Below are 23,332 nucleotides of genomic sequence, written 5' to 3'. Positions count from 1 at the left end.
ATAGTGCTGCGAGGCGAATCCTTACCAATTTTCTCAAGAGTATATGTTAATCTTATTATTATCAGTTCTTGCAAATTCTATTTGTGAACCACGTATTTTGAGTTACAAATTTCAACTTATGGCTTGTTTGATATTGCTGTTGAAACTACAATTGAGAAAATTATTTTTTTAAATATATTAGTTAGAGAGTATTAAAAAATAATTAAAAATTAAATTTGATCAGTTTTAATCATAGAAATACTAAAATAATAAAATAAGTTTTTTCAAATTATTTTTCTTAACGGCTTTGTCAAGCAGTCTTGAGGATAAAAAGTATTTTTATTCTATTTGGTATTGCATTTGGAGGTTAAAATTTAATTTTTGAATAAAAATATCATTTTAGATGTTAAAAAAATAGTTTAAAAAAATTATTTTATTATTTTAATGATTTTATATTTAAAATTTATTAAATTTAATTTTAAATTATTTTTTGATACTCTTTAAAAAAGTGATTTTTTTTTTCGATTATAATTTTCACAATAATATTAAACAGGTCTTCCATCTCGGAAACGCTAGTCGGCGGGTATCCCAACGAGTGAGGCCACCCGGGCCCAACTCAGGTGGTAAGGGGAGGTTGGGACTGAAATATCGTCAGTTTTAGATGGGAGCAATTTTCACTATTCTATCTAGCTAGTTATCCTTTTTCTTTTTTTAATTTCAGTGTTAATCGTGGCCTCATAGGCTTGCCTTTAATCTTGAAGATATAGCATATATTGTGCAATTTAATTTTTGTAACGGCTGCACACTGAGAGCTCACCAACCTCCCAAAGTCGGCAAAAATAAGAGTTGTTCTCATGGTGTAATTCTGTGCGATCTAGGAACATCCAAATATAGCGAGTGCCAGTAAAGTTTCTTTTTTTTTTTTTTTTTTTTTTTAAGAGAATTAGAGGAGTAAAGATTGGAATATGAATTTATCATAATATATGCCTTTAGTCATTGTAATTATTAGGTCCTTAGGTCATGCTGTACAATATATTAAGAACCTAAGTGAACTTATGGACATGCATTGCTAAAATATTAAGATGGTACCATCCTATTAAATCAAATTTATAATCTATCTCAATAGCGCATATTTATTTAAAAAGAAAAACATAACAAAAAAAAAAAGGTGAAAAATGGCATGTCATAAGACATAATACACCCACTTTATCAGGATTTATACAAGCAACCCATCAAAATTTAAAAAATCATGTTCTATAATGGTATTCATTATATTTTATAATAAGATTCACCATAACTTTAATAATATATCAATTACTAATTAAATTTTGGCATTGGCAATTTAGTACTAATCCTCTTGTCTGATCTTATGACGAATCTCTACATTTTACTAGCTGTTACTAGGAATCAACATATTTATGTTTTAATTAAAAAATCAAATCAAATCAATTTTATTTTATTTTTTAATTGATTGGTCCAATTTTATTCTTCAATTCAGTTAATTTAATAAAAAATTCTAGTTTTCAACTATACAACATCGTGTTTATAGCCCCTTTTTTTTCTTCACTTATTGCACTCCCTCACCCTTCTCTGATGTTTCCCTTCACTCACCTGTCGCAGGTTGCAGTCATAGCCTCGATCTCACGCATTCTTCCCCACTTCTCAGAGTCAAAACCCATGCGCCTCTCTCGACATACCAACGTACACAGAGAAATCCATATATCCGCGAAGAATATCCATTGTTTCCCAACGACGGTTAAACCTCCAAACATGTGCCGTTTTACTTACATCCTTCTAACTCTAGGCAACAAATCTCAACCAACGGCAGCCTCCCTTGTATCTGGAATAGAGCGAATCGAAAGGAGAGAAGATTCCCCAAGTTTTATTGTTTCTCATTTTATTTCCAGTTTTCAATTCGGTTTGTTTTGTTTTCAATTCTATGTTTTACTGTTTCTCATTCAATTTGAAAATAAGAAGAATTGTTGGTTGTATTTGATTGCTAATTTTGTTTACTTGAAATCTGTTTGAATAATCTGTTACTAGAGATAATCTGTTTTGTTTGCTTTGAAATCAATAGACATTGGCTGAGATTTGGAAGAATAGATAAACCAAACCAACCAATTTCATTCAGTTCAGTTTAATTCGAGCATTCAAAATCTACAATCTGTTTTTTCAGATTGAAACCTATTTAAAACCGAACCAACCAATGGCACACCTCCTAGCTGTTACAGGTAAGGGGTTTCACACTTAAATTAGTTGAGATCAAAAGCACAACAATAAAGACCACTATTTTCTTCTATTCTATAATGCTTAGGGAGACAGAGGCCCAAGGGAGAACTCGAGAAATAATTCCATCAACATGAGCTAGACTAAAAATGAAACTTTTTGATTTCCTTTTTTCCGTAAAATTGACAAAAAAAAAAAACACCATAAGCCTTTTTTTTTTCTTTGTAGAATCAAACCCTCTTGAAAAGAAAGAAAAAACCAAAATACCCCCAAAAGATGCAATTTCTCCAGCATCTTCCATTTCATACAAAATAGTTCCTATCCTACCCTCTCCCAAAACCAATCTTGACACCTTTGAAAATTCCCCTCAATTGGGAAGGCAGGATTGAGGCACCTGTGACTTATTGCACTATTTGCAAAATGCAGAGTTTCACCAAATATCCACCCTTCCTTTCACATTCAACTCATCAGCTTTCTTCAAAAGAAAAAAGAAAAAAGAGGAAAAAAAAAAAAAAAGACTAACCATCTGCCATCAAAAATTGGAATTTCTTGGATCTAGTATTCAGGGGAACAGCATCAAATTTCTGATCCAGAGTCAGTAGAGCTGAGCTCAGATGAAGCTCCACCCATAACAGGTGCATGAGATTCAAACAGCTTTTGCTGCATACCTGGGCAGAGTTTAAAGGACGGCTGCAATTTCATGCACTGCAAAAGAAAATGACGCAAACAAAATAAGTGCAACTGCATTTATAGAATGCTCAAAACAACCTTGCTAATACAGCCTTTTTGACTATGGTAATTTCAAAGCTGAAAGAATCCTATACTGCTATTACAGCCAATTAAATTAACTTGGCTACAAACAACTCAACCAGCATAGGCACTGTAACTTGGATCCTGACTTCAATACTGTGCATTAAAAACAAAACTACAAGGGGAAAGGGAAAAAAAAAAAAAAAAACTGAATGTACATTCTTAATTTCCTAAAACTTTGGGTATGCTGACACCAAATTAAAGTGAATTTTCAATAAACCATAAATTTGAAACTAGTAAGTTTAGAGATCTATAGTAAGAATTAAGTTGCAACAAAGCTATAGTTGTTTACCTGCTGATAGAAAGCATTGATCTCCTCTTCCGTGAGGCCCTCATCCTCCCCAGAATTTTCTTCCCAACCAAGTGAACGAAGGAATGCAGCTTCTTCCTCAGAAAATCTCTGAATCTCTTCACATGTGCCACCATTGCTAGTCAACTCAGCACCATTCTTAATACCCTGAAGACTTGCAGGAGCACTGACTACTTCCTTGCTCACGTTACGGGATTTCTCACTGGTGGGAGATGAAAGAGCAGAGGGTGAATCAGGGAGAGCTGCAGAAGTGTTCGTTGAGGTTTTCTTTTTCAGGAGGTTAAAAAAATCATTTCGGCTCTGGGTTTGAGACATAGAAGGTCTCTTTTCCACATTGAACCCTGAAATCAAATTCAAGTTAGCAGACTTGCGTTCCCCAGAAGAAAGCTTCATATTGTTTGGGCTCCTCAAAGGTGCAGATGGAACTGAAGGAACAGCAAGTTGGCTATTTGATCCTCTGCTGACATTATTTTTAGGACTAGCAACATCCTTTGGAGAGGGGGATGCACCATTTTCCCATCCCGGCTTGAGAACAAAGAGCTTCCCATGAGATGTCTTTAGTGCATCAGCTTTGACATGTCCCCCAAGAACAGCTTGATTGGCAGGGTGCAATGAAGAGGGCTGTTGTTGCAGACTCTTGGCGGTCATGTTCATCTCACCAGCTCTAACTGCAGTTTTGGGTTTTGATTTATCGGATGAATTGAGAACCTGGAAAAAGGAAAATTGACAATTAATTACCCCAAGATAGACAGATGGTTGTCATGCATGCAAATACTCAATGTGCCCTCTATCCCCATTCAAATTGTTAATCAAAATTTCAGCTTGTCTCCTGAAGAATGGAAGCTAGTTAGTTCGTTAAAAATCCCAACTGGCAGTATATTATATTGGCATAACTCAAGACATAAGCTAACAAGCAACCAAAGCTACAACCAATTTTACATTCAACATACAAGGATGAACTTGGATTTAGGCATTCCAAAGCACAGAAATTTAAATGGAAACTCAGTGAAAATTGCAAGAAAACTCCTGGACTCTATGTCAAGGTCAAGGACTACCATCTTGCTCAACATACATTTTTCATCATACTATCATATTCATTTAATACAATCTACGAGAGGATAGACATCTTAATCTGAATCCACCCAGCTCCAAATTGGAAAAACAGAATCTCATGTTCACAATGCAAACCCCCGTCAATATTATTAATGCTACTGAATGCACAAAGAGACAGCCAAGCATGCTACACATGAATCTGCAGAAGTAAGATATTTATCACCATGTTAAACCATTAAGTATAGTAGCAAAAGTTCACCTAAAATTCTCAGCAGAACATATGAACGATAAATCATTCAAATCTTTCATCTAAAATATTAAGATTTTGAATTTAGCCTAAAGAAATCGAATGAATCAGAAGAGTAAGCTTCTAAAACATCTCAGTAAATGAGATTCATAGGATCAAAAGTTAAACAGGCAAGCAAACAGAAAAGATATAAAGTAGATTACATTTCATATAATATCTCAGATAAATCAGTGTTTAATAATGGTCTAACAGATTAAAAAAAAAGCTAAGAGCACAACTATTAAACCAATTCTCATAATTCATAAAGAAATTGCTCTTACCGAACTCTTAGGCATTGAAGGTGTTACTGGTATTAATTGCCTCGATTGCTTAATAGCCAATTCCTCAAGCCTTTGAGTTTGGACAGACAACTGCAGGTTGATGATAACTTCTCATTAGACCAACCAAAGCCATTTATATCATACAACTATGAGGAGGCAAAGGTTACCTGCTCAGTTACCTGTGGAGCAGCACGAGTTCTTGATGGAGCCTGAGTCAGTGCTTCAGCCATATTGAGACCAGCCATTGTACTTGGAGTCCCAGGTGCTGAACTAGCAACAGTTTGTACAGCAGATAAGGAACCACTGCCACTATTTCCTATTATAGCGGGCACCTCAGCCAGAGCTGATGTCCATCCTTCCCCACCAATCAAAGCAGCACTACCAACAGGCAAGCTTTGGACAGCTGTGCTCAAGCCAGGAGATGAAACCCTTCCTATATCAGGCACTCCTTGTCTCTCTTCACTCCCAAGTGAGGGAAAATCCTTTTCAAACACTGTCTTCTGAATGCTGCTACCGACACTGATCCCAGAAATCAAACCATTGCCATTCACATGATTGCTGTTACTCCCATTTTTTAAGTCCCCTGTAAATCTTCGAGGTAATACCTCACCCTGTTTCCTTGACACCATCGAATGGGTACGCCGCAAAGTATCCTTCTCACTTCTACTTGACAGTATGCTTCCCAAAGGATCAGGAACATCACAGTCCCAATGGTCCCCAAAATTCAACCTCTCTTTGTCTCTTTCTCGATCCTTGTCACGGTGACTTCTACTAAAACTACTGTATGCATGCTTTGCAGACCCATTACTGGAACTCCTCCGGGAATTAGAAGAAGATGTTCGGTCAAGAAACGCCGATCGCGGGGAATCAAAATCACTTATGCTCTTAGAATTCCTGTTTCTAGCATGATGTGCTGACGACGAAACATCTATTTAACAATAATAGCTCAATTATCATACATAACAAACTTAGAAATAAAAAAATAAAATCAAATGATTAAACATACTCAAAATTAAACAAGATATGAGATACTTGAAGAACAACAGGAATTAAAAAATTGGGGAAATTGAAAATACCTGAGTGGGAAGAAGAAGATGCAGTGTGGTGGGCTGAACTGCCTCCCCCTGAAACACTCCCAGAACTTCTCAACCATTCTGGAACTAATGTGGGTTCACTTCTTTCCATAAGAAGCAGTACTGAACATCATCAGATTAAAAAAGAAAAAGTAATACTTCTCACCTTTTTCACCCCCTCCCCTCTTCTCCTAACAGAATTATAGTCTTTCTATAAAAAAAAACCCACCACCTTCTATCCCTAATCCTGTCTTCTTTCCACTAAAACTAAAACATCCAACCTTACTCCACTCGCAACCAATTGTTCAACTCAGAAATTGAAAAAGAAACAATACTAAACAGAAATTAAATTGTTAAGTGTTTGGCAGATTGGTTGTTCTCTATATGGCAAAATCAGGCTTAAATAGAATAAGATTTGAAAGAAGCAGATTGTGAAGTTAGTACAAGACCAGAGAGCCCAAGAACAACAGCAATGGCATGAACAAGATGCGAGACTTTACATAAAACGCAATGGAATATAATCAAAAGCCCCTCTGTCTCCACGTCTCTCCATCTCTCTCCACCTCCATTTCAATTGAAGATGGATTTGCAGAAAACAAACAGACACGCTCAATAGGCCCTCATCCGTAACGAATACCTTCCAAAACGCCGAAATACTAAGGTTCAAAAAAAATTTATAGCGAGAACGAAACAACACCCACGACTCTGTAACACGAGTTCAGACCCATCAAACAGTATAATTTCAGGACCTCAGAGACCAAATATAATCAGAGTCAGAACCCCCATTCAAAGGAATAATGTGCACAAATAGAAACCCTAGTCACACACACATACCTGTATCTGTGTTACTGCAACGTTTTAGGGTTAGAACAGAAACAAACAATAATTTAATTTTAATTTTTTTGAAAAATGGAAAGGAAAACTATAGATGGAGAGGAGGAGAAAACAGCCAAAGCGAGGGAGAAATAACCCTAGCGCGCTATGATTAAAGGAAGCTATAGCCCAAAACGTAACCGTTTCAATAACCGCTCTCGAAGTGTTAATATTGCCAAATTCCCAACAATGCGTTTCAAAGCAGAGACACAGAGATAGAGAGAGCGAGAGAGAGAGGGAGAGTTTCAGTGTCGCAGAATGAGAGACGTAAAGAGAAGGGATAGATTGTAATGCGTTGAGGGTTTGAGATTTTCTGGAGAAAGAATTTGGGCGAGAGAGGGGGAGATTAGGGTTTTGTTTATCACGAATGATAGAGAGGCGTAATTTCTGTTAGTTTTGGATACTATGAGAACGAAAACGTATGAAAAACAGACTCCTTCTTTCTTCTCAGAAAAATTAATTAATTCTAATAATTTTCTCTATCTCTTTGGGCTCTTTCTTCTCCATGCTGGACTGGACTTTCTTAAAATTTTGTGTTTGTTTTGGATTCGGTGTGTTTTTTTAATAGATAATTATCTCTGTCTGTAAATATTGTCATTAAAAAAATAAATTTTTAATAATTTACAAATATTAAGAAATTATGTTCAAATATAGTAAATATTATAAAATAAAAATTTTTTTAGCTTAAATAAAATAGTTGAATTATGTGTAAAACTAATATGCATATCATCTTCTATAAATATTAAAAAAGATTAATAAATATTTTACTTCAAATAATTTACTAGTTTCCACTAAAAAGTAATTTATTAATGCCATAAAATAATTATTGTATTTTTTAATTATATATATTTAATAAAATTAAGGCTCTCTTTATTTAAAAAAATTTTTATACAAAAATTATTTTTTAAGAAAAAGTATTTCATAAAAATATTTTTTATTATTTAATTATAATATTAAATTAATAATATATTTATACCATACACATATACACATATAAGTATTTTCATATTTTAATAAAATTATTAAAATTTATAAAAATAACTTTTTGCTTTAAAGAAAAGATAGTTTTCCTTAAAATGATTTTAGCTCTATTTACTCATAAAAAATAATTTTTTATTTTTTATTTTTAATAATAGCAAACGTGGTCACTTATAAATGATAAAAAATGATTTTTTATTTAAAAAATATAAAATATTTTATTTCTTTTATAATTAAAAAAAATAAATCATTGTAAAATATATATTTAAAAGCTTATTTTACTTTTAAAAATTTTTAAGATATATTATTAATTTATTTTATATTAATATGATTAATTTTTTTATTATTGTAAATAAATATTTTTTAAAATAATTATTCAGTTTTATAAATTAAAAGGTTATAGTGTAATTTTATTATAAAAAAAAAAAGTTATGATTTTCTATTTGTAGAACAGTTGGAAGACAGAATTTTTGTTTTAAAGGAAAATAGTGTTTAATTATTTCTCAAATCTTAGTTAAATTTTGGAGAATTAAAAAATTAGCTTCATTCGGAAAACTGACATATATAAACATAAAATTCTATTTTTTAATTTTTTAGAATTTTTTTTAAGTTATCTAAATTTTTATAAATTTTTTAATTAAAAAATATTTTCTATTGACTTTTTTTTTATAATATAATTGCTAAGTAATAAAAAAACATTTTAAAGAAAATAATTTCGACAAACAAACGGATCATAACAATGTTAGTGGAACATTTTCCATCATTCATTTTATAACCTTAAGTCCTTAACCATAGATTACAGGAAACAATAAATTTTATAAAATTATATCTTTTATCTCATAAATTATATGTGAAATAATATTGTATTTTTATAAATTAAATATATTATTAAATTAATGTAAATATAATGACATATTAAAAGTAAATATGTATAAGATATTTTTTACAACTCAATATAATAATAATATTTTTTACGAACTCAATATAATAAAAAAAATTAATGTACTTATTATTGATAATTTAAAATAATGTTTTATTGTATTATTTTATAGAAAATTGTATACTTATTTTCCGTAGAATGTTAATTTTTTAATAATCTAATATATTTTATAAAATTATTAAATTTAATTATTTCACTATTTAAAAATTTACTCATACATATTATAAAATTAGTTTCAATTTATTTCTATTCAATATAGCTTTATATTATTTAATAGGATAATTTATAATTTAGTTCTTTTATTTAGAAAAATATATAATTTCATTTTTATATTTTCAAAATTAAATAAGTTAATTTTTTAGTTTTTAATCCGTCAATAAAATAGTCTCTACCGTTAATTTATGGTTAATTTATGTTTCAATTAAAACAATTAAGCCCATGATATATTGATAAAGTAACAAATTTGTAATACCCCTAATTTTTAAATTTATTATTTTTGGGTAAATATTGATATTTTATTTTATTTGAATTTTAGGAAATTATTTGAAATTTTTTCAAATTTTAGAAATTAGGTTTGATTTTCTGAAAATATAAACTTTGATGATTTTTAAAAATTAATTTAAAGACCACGTGGCAAAACTAAAAATATATTTGGAGTTTACAAATTTTTTTGAGTTTTCTAGAATTTTTTCGGAATTTTTGGGTCTCATTTTCTGTCGCAGGGCAAAGTAAAAATTCAAAATTTTGTATCCTGAATCGAACCGGACTGGGTAGGACCGGTCAAATCGGACCGGCTCCTTCTTCCTTTTTCTTCCTCCCCGCGCGCGTCCCGACTCCTCTCTCTTTCTCTCCTGTTTTCTCTCTCCTCCCTCCTCCCCTCGCCGCGCCGCCGCCACCCCGGCTCGCCGACGCGCCGCCCCACTACCTCCCCAAGGCCGGCCGACGCTCCAGGCAGCCGGAAAACGCTCGCGAATGCCACCCCTGCGCGAACGACGCTTCTTCTTCCCGGCAAAATTCGGCCGATCCAGCTACCAATCGAGCCGGGTCTTGTGTCTAAACCCATCTAAACCTCGAGAGCTTTCCATAGACACTAAGAACACCAAAATCCATCGAGCGATTTGTCCAATTTTTGTCCGGGAAGTTTTAGCCAATTTTGATTTTTAGGCTAGATTTCTCTCAAACCGTGAACCCCACGAGAAAACCGAGAGTACCAGAACGCTCCACTCGTCGAGAGCTTCGCGGAAATATAAATTTCAAAATTTTCTGACACCGTTTTTCGGTGGGTCCCACGGAACTTCACAGTATTTTTCCGAGCATTAAATGAGCTTAGAAAATTCCATAAAAATTTTATACTAACCCCTTGTTGTGGACTTCGTGTAGGTATCTTCAATTCGCGGAAATTCGACAGTTGTCCAGGTCTGTGAATTTCCGGCCAGACAGACCGGCTACCGAAAAGGTCTCCGAATTGGATCGAGATTTTGGCTACCCCACCATTGTCAGACGTCCCGAGCGCGTCCCCAGAGTCAGAATCGGCATAGGTAAACCCGAACCTTACTTTTTCATAATTTTCTAGTATTTAAATGGGATTAAAAATTCATAAAATATTCGTGGTAGCTCAGAAAATTATGATTCTTTTTGCCATAGCCTAGTAATATTGCTAGGGACCGCGGGGTAAAGTTTTAGAATTTTTAGAGTTTATTTAGGCAGTTTTTGCAAAAATAATTTATTATAATGACTAAACTGTAAATTTACATATTGTGATTGATGACTGTTTGGATGGGCCCAGGAGGGGCTGTGTAATGTGATTGAGTTGTGATTGTATGATTTGTGAATATAGAAGTGCGTTTTTAGCCCTTTTGCAGGTTGGGTAGGTCCTAGGTATGGGGGAGACTCTGCCGGATTTTCGACACGACTTAGGACGTATTTGGTTTTTTCTTAGCTTGTATTTAGTCAAATTTATTAAATGATTGTAAAAAAATTATCAGGTGAGCCGAGACAGCCTTCTTCCTCCGCCCAGCCGCCATAGTGACCGCTGTCAAGTCTGTGAGTAAAATATTAATTTTAATTGTAATTTCGATATTATTATACGTTTAAGCATGCCCATGCATCACTTTTATGTATGTATCTATGTAGTTAAACTCTAAGCACGTTTTATGTTGCATTCACAACTGTTAAAGTGCCATGAATGTTGTTGTGGTAATTTGGAGCAGTGTGCGTGCGTTGGCGTTCGTGTGATGTGGTGTTGACTATGGATAGGACGGGTAGACATGGCTTGAGATCTTCGCTGGGACCCGGTCCTTCGGGGTAGACACGGCTTGAGTTTTTCGCTCGGACCCCAATTTGGTTTATTAAGCGAAAGTCCGGCTTGAGTTCTTCGCTGGCACAGGTTGGATTTAAGAGAGCTATATAGGGGATCAGCTCCTATATTACTGGGTGTGTGAGTGCTCCAAATTACCTTTTTGATATTATGATGTGAAATTATTGTTGATGTTATATTTCACTCTACAGGGTGCATTAGCTTTAGATAGTTATAGAGATTATAGTTAAAATTGATATTTTACTCTCTGAGTCGAACGCTCACTCCTGTTCAATATTTTTCCAGGCCATAGGAGGGTATTTTTGAGGTTAACCTGCTTTTCTCCCTCGTAGGTCGTTAATTAATGTTTGTATAAACCTGTTAACTCTTAGAATTTTCGCATGTGTTAGAATTGGGTCTGTAATATAAATTTTTATTTTGGACCTGTAAACTTATTATTTTATACATGTTTGATGGGTTGGAAGAGGGAGCTGAGCTCCCATTTATTTTTATGACATTTAAGTATGTGGAGGGTGAGCTTAGATCCCCAATTGATTATTTATTATGTTTACAGGTCGGGTGAGTCAAAAACTCCCCGTTGAAAGGTCTATTTTATGGCCAGACTCTGTCCGGTTGATTTCTTGAAATTGGGCCCAAATGGGCCTTAGAGTTGGGTTAATAAATAGTTAGGCTTACTACGGGCCTCGGGGGCTTTAGGCTGGCCCAGGTCCTAGTGCCGGTCCGGCCCATAGGTTGGGTCATGACAAATGTGGTATCAGAGCTTAGGCTCCAGATTCATAGGGAAAAATTGTCTAAAGTGTTGGGAAGAGTCTACTAGGAGTCACATGCAGAAAATAGGGTCCACATTCGTCTTGTATTGTCATCTTTGCTTCTAGTTTCTACTTCATATAATTATGTATAAATATGAGTCTATAGAGCTGTGTAACATGCTGTTTTGAATTTTGTGGGCTAATGCTGCTGAATTTCAGGAAAAAGCGTAGAAGCAGGAGAGCTGCCACTGCACCAGAACTAGATGTGCCTGACGAGGTGTCGGCACAGGATGAGGCGCCTGCCCCGAGGAGGTGGGGTAGGAGGCCTAGAGCTGCCCAAGTAAAAGAGCAGTTGCCACTAGTATAGGATCAGTCTTTTATGGCACAGGGTCCCATGGACCCAATGGCAGCTACTCTAGCTGGGTTGCAGAGAACCATTGACATGATGGCACAGTATATGGTCCACCCTCCACAGCAGCAGCAGTCCACCGCACCGAGAGAGGAACATTATAAACAGATAATCAATTTCAAGAAGTTGGTGCCTGATACTTATGATGTGTTAGACGATACATATCGGTTTTTGGATTCCTGCAGACAAGTAGGAACAGTGTTACAGTTGACTGACAGAAGACTTATAGAGTGTATGCAGCATGTTATGGGGCCTATGCCTAGACAATGGATGAATGACTACATATTACCTCGGATGGAGGGTTTATCGTGGACTCAGTTTGTGGAACCGTTTATCAACCGGTTTGTACCAAAAAGTTTCAGAGATAAAAAACAGTGGGCTTTTGAGGCCTTAAGACAGAATGGCAGGTCTGTAGATGAATATGCTACAGAATTTCTAGAACTGAGCAGGTATGCCCCTACAGCAGTAGCTACAGAAACCATGAAGGTGAAGAGATTTCTAAAGGGGCTTGATAGGAGGTATGCAAACCTGGCCATGATGTCTGATCAGTCTTTTGATGTAGTAGTTGATCGAGCCAGACAGATTGAGATTAGCTGCACCGGAGATGACAGTGGAAGGGCAAAGAAAAATAGAGCAGAGGGTTCTTCAGGTGTTCCCCACATGGGTGCTCCGGATAGTGGTGGCCAAAGTAATTACAGAGGAAGAAGTAGGAATAAGAAGAGTGGTTTTAGACACAAACCTCGAGGGTTCAGGCCAGGGTATGAATCCAGCAGTGGTCATAGTTCGGGGTACAGCAGTTCTGGGTCTGGTTCAGGATCCTCCTTTACACCTTGTGCACAATGTGAAAGAGGACATTCAGGACCTTGTATGATGGTTCAAGAGTATGCTTCAGATGCGGCCAACAAGGTCACTTTGCTAGGGAATGCCCCGTATTCAGCGAGCCACAGATGAGGTCACAGGATTCTGTTGCAAATGTTCCTCATAAGTTATATCCTGGTGCTTCCAGCATGGCAGACAGTCAGTTCAGTGGCCAACAGGGCCGAGGACAAGGGGGACGTGGATTTGGAGGTAGATCAGGAGGTAGAAGTCAGTATCAGGGTTCTACCACTCAGGGTAGGGGTCAAGCTCGGGTTTTCACCCTGACCCACCAGGATGCTCAGGCTTCCAATGCAGTTGTGGTAGGTATTCTTCTAGTCTGTTCCTATGAGGCTCGTGTTTTGATAGATCCGAGTGCTACGCACTCAAATGTCTCCCCTGTGTTTGCCATGAGATTGGGTAGAAACCCTACAACTTTAGAATGCCCTTTGTCGGTAGCTACCCCACTTAGTGACAACATAAATGTAGATATGGTTTTTTCCAGGTAGCCTAGTAGTAGTGGATGGAAAGACTCTTCCAGCAGACTTGGTTCCTCTACCAGTAATGGATTTAAACGTAATCTTGGGGATGGATTGGTTGGTAACTCATTATGCCACTTTAGACTACAGGAATAAAAAGGTGTATTTCCACATACTTGGTGTGGAAGGGTTTAGTTTTGATGGTGACAGGAGCATGGCTCCATATAATTTGGTATCAGCAATTAGTGCTAGAAAAATGTTGAGGCTTGGATGTCAAGGGTATTTGGCATTGGTGAGAAATACATCTGTAGAAGGTGTCAACATGAAAAATGTTCCTGTTGTCAGAGAATTCATGGATGTCTTCCCTGAGGAGCTTCCAGGGTTGTCACCAGGAAGGGAAATAGAGTTCTGCATTGATGTTATGCCGGGTACGAACCTCATATCAATGCCGCCTTACAGGATGGCACCAGCAGAATTGAAAGAGCTAAAGGAGCAACTACAGGAGCTTTTGGACAAGGGTTTCATACGTCCGAGCACTTCACCCTGGGGTGCTCCTGTTCTATTTGTAAGAAAGAAGGATGGGTCATTGAGATTGTGTATTAACTATAGATAGCTGAACAAGGTGACTGTGAAGAACAAGTATCCACTTCCTCGGATCGATGATCAGTTTGATCAGCTCCAAGGGGCTAGATTCAGGAATGAGGACGTATCCAAAACGGCATTCAGGATAAGATATGGTCATTATGAGTTCTTGGTGATGTCTTTTGGACTCACTAATGCACCAGCAGCCTTCATGGACTTGATGAACAGGGTGTTCAAGCCATTTTTAGACTGTTTTGTCATGTATTCATAGATGACATTTTGGTATACTCTCGGACCGAGGAAGAACATGTGTGGCACTTGAGAATGGTGTTGCAGACTTTGAGGGAGCACCAGCTATATGCCAAATTTTCAAAATGTGAATTTTGGCTATAAAGTATCTCATTCTTGGGACACGTGGTTTCTAGTGAAGGTATTCAAGTGGATCCCAAGAAAATTGAAGCTGTAACTGATTGGCTTAGGCCTACAACAGTCACTGAGGTGCGAAATTTTCTGGGTATAGCTGGCTATTGTAGGCGTTTTGTGCAAGATTTTTTCAGGATAGCGGCTCCCCTAACTAAGTTAACTCAGAAGAGTGTTCCATTCATTTGGACAGATGATTGTGAGGAGAGTTTCCAGAAGCTTAAGGGGTGTCTAACCACCGCCCCGGTGTTGACACTACCGATGAGTGGTGAAGGATATACCGTGTATTGTGATGCCTCCAGAGTTGGTTTAGGGTGTGTTTTGATGCAGAATGGAAAAGTAGTGGCTTATGCTTCAAGGCAGCTGAAGAGGCATGAGCAGAACTACCCCACCCATGATTTGGAAATGGCAGCTGTAGTCTTTGCACTAAAAATCTAGAGACACTACCTGTATGGTGTAGTGTGCGAGATATACACCGACCATAAGAGTTTGAAGTATATCTTCCAACAGAGGGATTTAAACTTGAGACAGAGGAGATGGATGGAGCTTCTAAAAGACTATGATTGCACCATCCAGTACCACCCTAGGAAGGCCAATGTAGTAGCAGATGCTTTGAGCAGAAAATCTTCTGGTAGCTTGGCGCATATTTCAGCAGAGAAGAGACCGTTGATTCAGGAAGTACATGAGTTGATGGATAAAGGTTTAATCCTAGATCTTTCAGATGAGGGGGTATTGTTGGCTCATTTTTCAGTGAAGCTAGACTTGCGGGACAGAGTTAGAGTTTCCCGGCACAGAGACCAACAATTGATGAAGATCATAGAAAGAGTACAACAAGGTGAAGTTGGTGAGTTTGGATTCGCCAATGATGGCACCCTTATGCAAGGTTCTAGGATATGTGTGCCCGATGTGGACAATCTCAGAAATGAAATCATGTGAGAGGCACACTATACACTGTACAGTGTCTACCCAGGTTCCACCAAGATGTACCATGATGTAAAAGATAGCTATTGGTGGAATGGCATAAAGAGAGACATAGCAGACTTTGTGTGCAAGTGCTTGACTTGTCAGAAGGTGAAGTTTGAACACCAGAGGCCGTCAGGGAAGTTGTAAGAGCTCCCTATCCCATAATAGAAGTGGGAGATGATTACTATGGATTTTGTCACTGGGTTGCCTCGTACCACACGAGGATATGATTCGATATGGGTAATTGTAGACCGCCTAACTAAATCAGCTCATTTCTTGCCTGTGAAGACTACATATTCTGTGGCACAGTACGCCCGACTCTACATTCGAGAAATAATCAGATTGTATGGAATTCCTGCTTCCATAATATTTGACAAAGGACCCTAGTTTACTTCTCAGTTTTGGAGGAAGTTGCAGGAGGCACTTGACACACAGTTGAACTTTAGTACTGCTTTCCACCCTCAGACAGACGGACAATCCGAAAGGACAATTCAAACACTGGAAGACATGCTTTCGCATGAGTGTTTTGGATTTTGGAGGTCAATAGGATGATCAGCTAGCTTTGGTTGAGTTTGCCTACAACAACAGTTACCATTCCAGCATAGAGATGGCACCCTATGAGACACTATATGGAAGAAAGTGTAGGTCTCCTCTGTGTTGGACGGAAATGGGAGAAGCGAAAGTGCATGATGTAGACCTAGTGCAGTACACTTCAGAGATAATTCCTTTAATCAGGGAACGATTGAAAATAGATTTCAGTAGGTAGAAGAGTTACGCGGACCCCAGACGGAGGGATGTAGAGTTTGCAGTAGGCAACTATGTATTCCTGAAGGTTTCTCCGATGAAGGGAGTCATGAGATTTGGAAAGAAGGGCAAGTTGGCACCTCGGTATATTGGACCTTTTGAGGTTACTGATAGAGTTGGAGCAGTTGCCTACCGGTTGGAGCTACCACCCAACTTTTCTCATGTTCATCCTGTGTTTCACATCTCCATGCTCAGGAAATACGTTCCTGATCCTTCCCATGTGCTACAATTGGATGTAATAGAGCTGAAAAAAAACTTGACGTTTGAGGAGCAACCTGTAGCCATAGTGGACTACCAAGTGAGGCAGCTAAGATGAAAACAAATCCCTATAGTTAAGGTTTTGTGGAGGAGCCAGTCAGTGGAAGAGTGCACCTGGGAGTCAGAACGGGACATGTGTAGCAAGTACCCTTATCTGTTCAATATATAATCCTATACTTTATTATGCCTTGTGTAAAATTCGAGGACGAATTTTCTGTAAGGGGGGAAGAATCTAACACCTCTAATTTTTAAATTTATTATTTTTGGGTAAATATTGATATTTTATTTTATTTGAATTTTAGGAAATTATTTGAAATTTTTTCGAATTTTAGAAATTGGGTTCGATTTTCCGAAAATATAAACTTTGATGATTTTTAAAAATTAATTTAAAGACAATGTGGCAAAAATAAAAATATATTTGGAGTCTATAAATTTTTTTGAGTTTTCTAGAATTTTTTCGAAATTTTTGGGCCTCGTTTTTTGTCCCAGGGCAGAGTAAGAATTTAAAATTTTGTATACTGAATCGAACCGATTGAATTGAACAGGTTCGGATCGGACCTGTCGAATCGGACCGGCTCCTTCTTCCTTTTTCTTCCTCCCCGCACGTGTCACGACCCCTCTCTCTTTCTCTCCCATTTTCTCTCTCCTCCCTCCTCCCCTCGCCGCGCCGCCGCCTCCCCAGCCACCCCAGCTCGCCGGCACGCTGCCCCACCACCTCCCCACGCCCGGCCGACACTCCAGGCGACTGGAAAACAGGCTCGAAAGCCACCCCTGCGCGCGTGCGACGCTTCGTCTTTCTGGCAGAAATCCGGCCGATCCGACCACCAATCGGGCCGGGTCTTGTGTCTAAACCCATCTACACCTCGAGAGCTTTCCATAGACACTAAGAACACCAAAATACATTGAGCGGTTTGTCCAATTTTTGTCCGGGAAGTTTTAGCCCATTTTGACTTTTGGGCTAGATTTCTCGCAAACCGTGAACCCCACTAGAAAACTGAGTGTACCAGAGCGCTCCACTCGTCGAGAGCTTCGCTGCAATATAAATTTTGAAATTTTCTGACATCATTTTTTGATGGGTCCCATAGAACTTTGCAGTGTTTTTTCGAACATTAAATGAGCTTAGAAAATTCCTTAAAAATTTTATACTAACCCCCGTGTTGTGGGCATCATGTAGGTATCTTCAATTCCCAGAAATTCGACAGTTGTCCGGGTCTGTGAATTTCCGGCCAGACAGACCGGCTACCGAAAAGGTCTCCGAATTAGATTGAGATTTTGGCTACCCCACCATTGTCAAATGTCCTGAGTGCGTCCCCGGAGTTGGAATCGGCATAGGTAAACCTGAACCTTATTTTTTCATAATTTTCTAGTACTTAAATGGGATTAAAAATCCATAAAATATTCGTGGTAGCTCATAAAATTATGATTCTTTTTGCAATAGCCTAGTAATATTGCTAGGGACCGCGGGGCAAAGTTTTAGAATTTTTAGAGCTCATTTGGGTAGTTTTTGCAAAAATAATATATTATAAGGACTAAACTATAAATTTACATATTGTGATTGATGACTGTTTGGATGGGCCCAGGAGGGGCTATGTGGTGTGATTGAGTTGTGAGTGTATGATTTGTGAATATAGAAGTGTGTTTTGAGTTCTTTTGCAGGTTGTGTAGGTCCTAGGTATAGGGAAGACTCTGCCGGATATTCGGCACGACTTAGGACATATTTGGTTTTTTCTTAGCTTGTATTGAGTCAAATTTATTGAATAATTGTAAAAAAATTGTCAGGTGAGCCGGGACAGCCTTCTTCCTCCGCCCAGCCGCTACAGTGACCGCTGTCAAGTCTGTGAGTAAAATATTAATTTTAATTGTAATTTCGATATTATTATATGTTTAAGCATGTCCATGCATCACTTATATATATGTATCTATATAGTTAAACTCTAGGCACGTTTTATGTTGTATTTACAACTATTAAATTGTCATGGATGTTGTTGTGGTAATTTGGAGCCGTGTGCGTGCGTTGGCGTGCGTGTGATGTGGTGTTGACTATGGATAGGACGAGTAGACACGGTTTGAGATATTTGCTGGGACCCGGTCCTTCGGGGTAGACACGGCTTGAGTTCTTCGCTGGGACCCCAATTTGGTTTATTAAGCGAAAGTCCGGCTTGAGTTCTTCGCTGGCACATGTTGGATTTAAGAGAGCTGTATAGGGGATCAACTCCCATATTATTGGGTGTGTGAGTGCTCCAAATTACCTTTGTGATATTATAATATGAAATTATTGTTGATGTTGTATTTCACTCTACAGGGTGCATTAGTTTTAGATAGTTATAGTGATTATAGTTAAAATTGATATTTTACTCTCTGAGTCGAACGCTCACTCCTGTTCAATATTTTTCCAGGCCACAGGAGGGTATTTTTTAGGTTAACCTGCTTTTCTCCCTCGCAGGTCGTTAATTAATGTTTGTATAAACCTGTTAACTCTTAAAATTTTCACATGTGTTTAAAATATTTATTGAATTGGGTCTGTAATATAAATTTTTATTTTGGACCTGTAAACTTATTATTTTATGCATGTTTGATAGGTTGGATGAGGGAGCTGAGCTCCCATTTATTTTTATGACATTTAAGTATGTGGAGGGTAAGCTTAGCTCTCCAATTGATTATTTATTGTGTTTACAGGTCGGGTGAGTCAAAAACTCCCCGTTGAAAGGTCTATTTTATGGTCGGACTATGTCCGGTTGATTTCTTGAAATTGGGCCCAAATGGGCCTTAGAGTTGGGTTAATGAATAGTTAGACTTACTACGAGCCTCAGGGGCTTTAGGCTGGCCCAGGTCTTAGTACCGGTTCGGCCCATAGGTTGGGTCGTGACAAAATTAGTCATTCACTTTTCAAAATTTATATTTAAATAGTTAATATATTTTATATTTAAATAATTATATATATTATATTTAAATTTAAAATATAATATATGCATATATTATCTGAAAAAATGATTTTTTATTAAATTGTCTTCTGTGCATTGTATATTAAATTATTATAATTAATTATGCTAAAATATATATATTTATAATTTATACACGCATTAATCATATATAAGTATGATAAAAAAAATATAAAATTAAGATGGTTAAAATAACTTTTTAATTCACTACACATTAAATACTAAATTGTAAATTATTCTATTTAATATATAATGTGGGACAAATAAAATTTGAAGAGCCTATTCGCCAACATCATAGCCATTCCCATTTCCTTGCAAATGGGTCCATTCTAGTATGCCGCGGGTGGCCATCCACACATTTGTTGCTGCTAAAAGTTATCATCAATATTATTTCTTTCACTGATATAGACCCACTTTGTTGCAGATATGTGTTTTGCTATTGAGTTTTGGAATAAGGTTTGTATTTGATTAAACTCCTAAATTTTTATTTTTACTCAAATTACATCATTTTTTTGTAATATTTACAACATAAATTATAAATGTTGTTAAATAAATTAATATAATATTAAAATAAAATCCCTCATGGATACTTACAATGATATAAAGAAAATTATATTAAAAAATAAATATAATAATATAGTTTATCCGTTCTAGTTAAGGTTTCAATAATAAAAAAATGAAAAATTTAGGGACTTTAAATTAAATAAAATTTTCCTTTTCATATTATAGCGCGTGATACATATGAGTTTAATTCATTTTAAAAAGAAGCTATTCGATTTATTTAAAATTAAAAGTTGAAGGACTCAATGACACATAAATTTTTGTGAACGGTTTATTAGCAAATATAAAAAAAAAAAATAAAGATTTTTTTCTTTTAAACTCACAACTAAAAATATTCTGAATGAATGGAATCTTAATCTAATATATATATTATTTATTGAGTAAAATATCCTTATTTATCTAAATTCTAAACCTTATTCTAATTAAAATTCCTTTAAGAAAAAAAATTATTATAATTATACATCTCATCCAAGTAAGTGTTTACTTGATGCTTGTATAAGGAGCTTTAAGTCTCCACAGTTCATAGTAGTGTAAGGCAACTATACTCATACCCACAAGAAAATTCATAAATAACATTAAATTTTAATTGAAAATTTTTAAGAATATATTTTTTACATTGATTATTAAAATATTTTTAAAGTATTTTACAGCATAGTAAATTCTAATTAATAAAAAAATCTTTGATTTTGTCCATAAAATTAATTTACTATTTTTCTATTAATAATACTATACAATACACATACATGATTAAAAGAAACTATAAAAGCCCAAAAAAGGAATAATTTATTTATTTAAATCTTTGTAAAAAATTAGATTTATTTTAATTTATTGAATGATAATTATTAATTAAATAAAATTTATTTCATGAAAATAAATTTATAGTGAAAAATATTCATAATTAATTTCTTATTTAATTTTTTATTAAAAAAATTCATTAACCTTATGACTATATGACTATTCTTTTTCTTATAGAAAATGTTATATAATTAATTTTAAAATATTATGTTCTTGAATATGTTTCTTTAATGAATGACTTATAAAACAAGACTTCAAAGTTTTTTTTAATAATTATAAATTAATATATTTATCATATAAAGATAATTAATTAACTAATTTATCTGAAAAATTATATTATATTTTGATCAAATTAATTGAATATACATGTTAAATTTAAAATAACCCCACTGATAAAAAAATTAAAAAAAAGGGAAAAAGAGAAAAAAAAAAGAAAAAGGAGAGGGGAGGAAAGAGGAAGAGAAAATTCAGAGCTATAAGAAATTTAGAGATATCCAAGACTCTTTGAGTTCTTCCTTATTTTTATTTTCTTCAAGAAGATTTTTATACAAGATTTTTGGAAGGTCAGTTTTTATTGTTTTATTTTCAAGATCTATGCCACACAATATTTTAATTTTATGTTCTTTGTCTTCAATTTATTTTATATGTTCATATAGATTATGTAATCATGTTTAATTTGAGGGGATACACAACTCTGCATATGTTTAGTTTCTGTCTTTTGTATTTTTATTATTTTTCTTTATTTTTGAATCTGTAAAAAATTTGTAAAAATTATATTCATATTCTACACGAAATTTCATTAATTTTAGGCTCAAGAATCACTGAAAAAGCTTTAATATTTTATAAGTTATGGCTATTTGAAGTTAGAGTTTCTGTAAAATCTGATTTGCAGGATATCCGACTTGTAGAGCCCATATCTCCCTTGTTCCTTAATATTTTTGTGTAAATCTAGTGTCTAAAATTGTAACACCCCAAAATTTTAAATTTTATTATTTTATGAGTATTATTGATATTTTAATTTTATTTAAATTTTAAGAAATTATTTGAGAATTTTTGAATTTTAAAAATCGGGTTCAATTTTCTGAAAATATAAACTTTGATGATTTTTAAAAATTAATTTAAAGACCACGTGGCAAAACTAAAAATATATTTGGAGTCTACAAATTTTTCTAAGTTTTCTAGAATTTTTTTGGAATTTTTGGACCTCGTTTTCTGTCCTGAGGCAGAGTAAAAATTCAAAATTTTGTATTCGAATCAAACAGGCCGAATCGAACAGGATCGGATCGGACCGGTCGAATAGGACCGGTCGAATCCGACCCCTCTTCCCTTTTCTCTCTTTTTCTCTCCCCTCCCTCCTCCCCTTGCTGCGCCGCCACCTCCACTGTCACCCCAGCTCGCCAGCGCGCCGCCTCACCGCTCCCCCACGGCCGGCCGCCTCCTAGAACGCAGGAAAACAGCACCCGAAGTGGAGCGACGCACGCGCGCGACCGTTCGTCTTCCCGGCCAAAATCCGGCCGATCCGGCCACTAATCGGACCGGGTCTTGTGTCTAAACTCATCTACTCGTCGAGAGCTTCGCAGTGACATAAATTTCGAATTTTTCTGATACCATTTTTCGGTGGGTTCCACGGAACTTCGCAGTATCTTTCTGAGCATTAAATGAGCTTAGAAAATTCTGAAAAATTTATGTACTAACCCCCGTGTTGTGGGCTTCGTGTAGGTATTCTCAATTCGCGGAAATTCGACAGCTGATCGGTTCGTGAATTTCCTACGATGCACTGCTACGAAAAGTCTCCGAATTGGACCGAGGTTTTGGCTACCCCCCCCCAATTGTCAGACGTCCCGAGCGCGTCCCCGAAATTGGAATCGACAAAGGTAAACCCGAACCTTGCTTTTTCGTAATTTTCTAGTGCTTAAATAGGATTAAAAATTCATAAAATATTTGTGGTAGCTCAAAAAATTATGATTCTTTTTGCAATACCCTAGTAATATTGCTAAGGACTACGGGGCAAAGTTTTAGAATTTTTAGAGCTTGTTTGGTTAGTTTTTGCAAAAATGATCAATTATAAGGATTAAATTAAAATTTTACATATTGTGATGGATGACTGATTTGATGGGCCCAGGAGAGGCTGTGTGATGTGATTGAATTGTGGATATATGGATTGTGAATATAGAAGTGTGTTTTGAGCCCTTTTGCAGGTTGGGTAGGTTCTAGGTATAGGGGAGACTCTGCCAGATTTTCGGCACGACTTAGGACGTATTTGGTCTTTTCATGATTTGTATTGAGTCAATTGTGTTAAATAATTGTAATGTAATTGTCAGGTGAGCCGGGACAGCCTTCTTCCTTCGCCCAGCGGCCACAGTGACCGTTGTCAAGTTTGTGAGTAAAATAT

The 23,332-nt window shown here is 35.9% G+C and overlaps 1 protein-coding gene and 1 long non-coding RNA gene across 3 annotated transcripts; one reads left to right on the top strand and one right to left on the bottom strand.

Moving 5' to 3' along the window:
• The first annotated feature begins 434 nt into the window (after nt 1-434).
• Nucleotides 435-2,109, top strand: LOC110647082 (uncharacterized). The gene is made up of 2 exons (XR_002493294.2): nt 435-629; nt 1,600-2,109. It is a non-coding gene; the product is annotated as an uncharacterized LOC110647082 (long non-coding RNA).
• Nucleotides 2,110-2,246: 137 nt separating this feature from the next.
• Nucleotides 2,247-7,414, bottom strand: LOC110647087 (uncharacterized). 2 transcript variants are annotated; one of them, XM_021800763.2, is made up of 5 exons: nt 6,022-7,414; nt 5,113-5,873; nt 4,946-5,035; nt 3,308-4,033; nt 2,247-2,910 (listed from the first exon to the last, which is right to left on the bottom strand). In XM_021800763.2, the coding sequence occupies exons 1-5, from the start codon at nt 6,128-6,130 to the stop codon at nt 2,782-2,784; spliced, it is 1,815 nt and encodes a 604-aa protein (XP_021656455.2). In that variant the 5' UTR covers nt 6,131-7,414; the 3' UTR covers nt 2,247-2,781. The 2 variants fall into 2 exon arrangements, with proteins under 2 accessions (XP_021656455.2, XP_021656463.2); XM_021800771.2 differs by having other exon boundaries at nt 5,125-5,873; nt 6,022-7,412.
• Nucleotides 7,415-23,332: the final 15,918 nt, after the last annotated feature.

The sequence above is a fragment of the Hevea brasiliensis genome, chromosome 12, assembly GCF_030052815.1.
Source record: "Hevea brasiliensis isolate MT/VB/25A 57/8 chromosome 12, ASM3005281v1, whole genome shotgun sequence".
In the NCBI taxonomy this organism is placed as follows: Eukaryota; Viridiplantae; Streptophyta; class Magnoliopsida; order Malpighiales; family Euphorbiaceae; genus Hevea; species Hevea brasiliensis.
Note: the sequence above shows the minus strand (reverse complement) of the source record. Positions and strands in the feature narration are given on the sequence as shown.

Excerpts from the sequence above, each read along its gene's own strand:
- LOC110647087 (XM_021800763.2), bottom strand. The coding sequence starts at position 6,130 with ATGGAAAGAAGTGAACCCACATTAGTTCCAGAATGGTTGAGAAGTTCT. Across the intron at positions 5,874-6,021 it reads ATCTTCTTCTTCCCACTCAG|ATGTTTCGTCGTCAGCACAT; the intron begins GTATTTTCAATT and ends ATTGTTAAATAG. Across the intron at positions 5,036-5,112 it reads CTCCACAGGTAACTGAGCAG|TTGTCTGTCCAAACTCAAAG; the intron begins GTAACCTTTGCC and ends ATCAACCTGCAG.